We start from the raw sequence: 2,302 nt of genomic DNA, 5'->3' as shown, positions 1-2,302 counted from the left end.
TTAAATGATGTCGGCAAGAGGGGGAGACTGTACTTTTTTTTTTCTTGGTCAGGTTTTTTTCCCATTGGGTTTTTCTTGACAAGGTTTTTAATGAGGCAGCCCCCATCACAAAGGATATTGTACCCTTTTTCCTTCACTAAGGTTTTTTTTTTCCCACTGAATTTTTCTTTAGTAAGGTTTTAACGAGGCAATAATCCTAAATGGGCATCTAAGGGGGAGTATTGTGATAAAGATGGAATGAATGCCCATTTATCAATTGGGCGGCTGAGCTTTTCAAAACTTAACTTCTCAATACAAATTGAGAATTAATGAAGGTTGAATGTTTGAATTTTGTATGTATAAATAGAGGGCATATCCTCACGTAACATATACAACAACAATAAGAATATAACATTCTTCACTCTCTCTCTTTCATACTATTCTCTCTCTTATATATTTTATTTTAATATTGTTCAATACATAATTATATCTATTATATTGATATAGTAATTCTAGTGAACATTACTACTAGAACTATCTAATTATATTTTTTTATTTTATATTTATTACATCTTCCTTATTTATTTATTTAGTTATTTTATAACAAAATTCTTTTAAATAGGAACGTTTTTAATCTAACCATTCTTATTCATTTTTAATTTTTTTGAATAAAATTTAGGTTTAATTACTCTATTGGTCTCTATAGTTTTATCAAATTTTTAATTAGGTTCTTATTCTTTTTTTTCTTTCAATTAGGTCCCTACACTGCTTTTAATTTTGTAATTATGTCCTTTTCATGTTAAAAATATTAAAATTAACATAATATTTTTACTAAAATATATGTGGTCAAAGATTTAATTAAGTTTTTAATCATAAATACCTTCAATTTGTAAAAAAATATTCAATTAATTCTAATATTTTTTACACTAGAAAGGACTTAATTACAAAATTAAAGCAGTGTAAGAATCCAATTAAAAAAATATAAAAATCTAATTAAAATTTAGTGAAATTATAAAGACTAATAGAATAAATCTAAAATTTATTATAAAATAAAAAATTTAAAATAAATAAACAATTTTAGAAAACGTTGTTTTTATGTCTTTATACCAATGGTGGCCTTATTTAAGCTTGAAAAAAAAATGTTTAAAATACTTTTTTTTTTCTAAAGAAGTAAGGAAAATACTTAAAGCTAAGGAAATGAGAAGAAGGTTCTCTTCCCTTCTCTTCTCTTCTGCTTCATATCCAAATCAAATCATGATAAAGGAAATTAAACCTATCAGAAAAGCCATTGAGAAATAGTAAAAGAAATTAGTAGAACATTGTGGAGACACATCGATAACTCAATCATCACAACCATCGAACAAGCCCGAAACTTCACGATAACCCATCATCGGCACTTGAATTATTATTATAAATAAGCCACTCATCTTCCTTCAATTTCATCATCACTAGAATAATCATCGAAGATTTAATTCCTTCAAAGCTCAATTCTCCTCTTTTTTACACAAGACAAAAAACAAAGCTCATCAAGAAACATGTCTCTGATTCCTTCATTGCTAAGCAACAGGAGCACCTTGCTGGACCCATTCTCCTCAGACATATGGGCACCATTCGGCTCCAACAACGAGGTTTCGAGCTTCACAAACGCACGTGTGGATTGGAAGGAGACGCCGGAAGCGCACGTGTTCAAAGCGGACTTGCCGGGGCTGAAGAAAGAAGAAGTGAAAGTAGAAGTGGAAGAAGGGCGCGTGCTGCAGATAAGCGGGGAGAGGCGCGTGGAGAAGGAGGAGAAGAAGGAGGATGAGAAATGGCATAGAGTGGAGAGGGGACGTGGAAAGTTCTTGAGGAAGTTCTGGCTTCCGGAGAATGCAAAGGTTGATGAGGTTAAGGCTTCAATGGAGAATGGTGTGCTCACTGTTACGGTTCCTAAGTTGCCGGAGAAGAAGCCTGAGGTCAAAACCATTGAGATCTCTGGCTGAGTTGTAATGATGTTTTGATTTGGATGATGATGATGATGCATGATTGTGTTTTTGGATTTTCAGTTGTTTTTGATTTTATGTTCGTTATGTTTGGGAAAGTTCAATAATTGAGATGTGTGTATGTGTGAAATTGTGTTTGGTTAAGTAAATCACCATGTCGATGTAGAAAAATGCTATTCAAGCATTCCAGGAAATCTAATATAAGTAATCTATTTTTTTTTTTTAAATTAGGAGCGACACTGGAATTTACAATCTTTAAAATAAGTATAGAAAAATTATGTCCTCTCAATTATAGTTTATTTATTTTATTGGTAAGTAATCTATTAATATAATTTTATTGGCAA

General features: G+C 31.0%; 1 protein-coding gene across 1 annotated transcript; it reads left to right on the top strand.

Moving 5' to 3' along the window:
• On the top strand, positions 1,223 to 2,182 carry LOC107625643 (class I heat shock protein). The gene has a single exon (XM_016328338.2). It carries the CDS (start codon positions 1,515 to 1,517, stop codon positions 1,956 to 1,958), a length of 444 nt encoding a protein of 147 aa, XP_016183824.1. The 5' UTR covers positions 1,223 to 1,514; the 3' UTR covers positions 1,959 to 2,182.

The sequence above is a fragment of the Arachis ipaensis genome, chromosome B02 (assembly GCF_000816755.2).
Source record: "Arachis ipaensis cultivar K30076 chromosome B02, Araip1.1, whole genome shotgun sequence".
NCBI lineage: Eukaryota > Viridiplantae > Streptophyta > Magnoliopsida > Fabales > Fabaceae > Arachis > Arachis ipaensis.
Note: the sequence above shows the minus strand (reverse complement) of the source record. Positions and strands in the feature narration are given on the sequence as shown.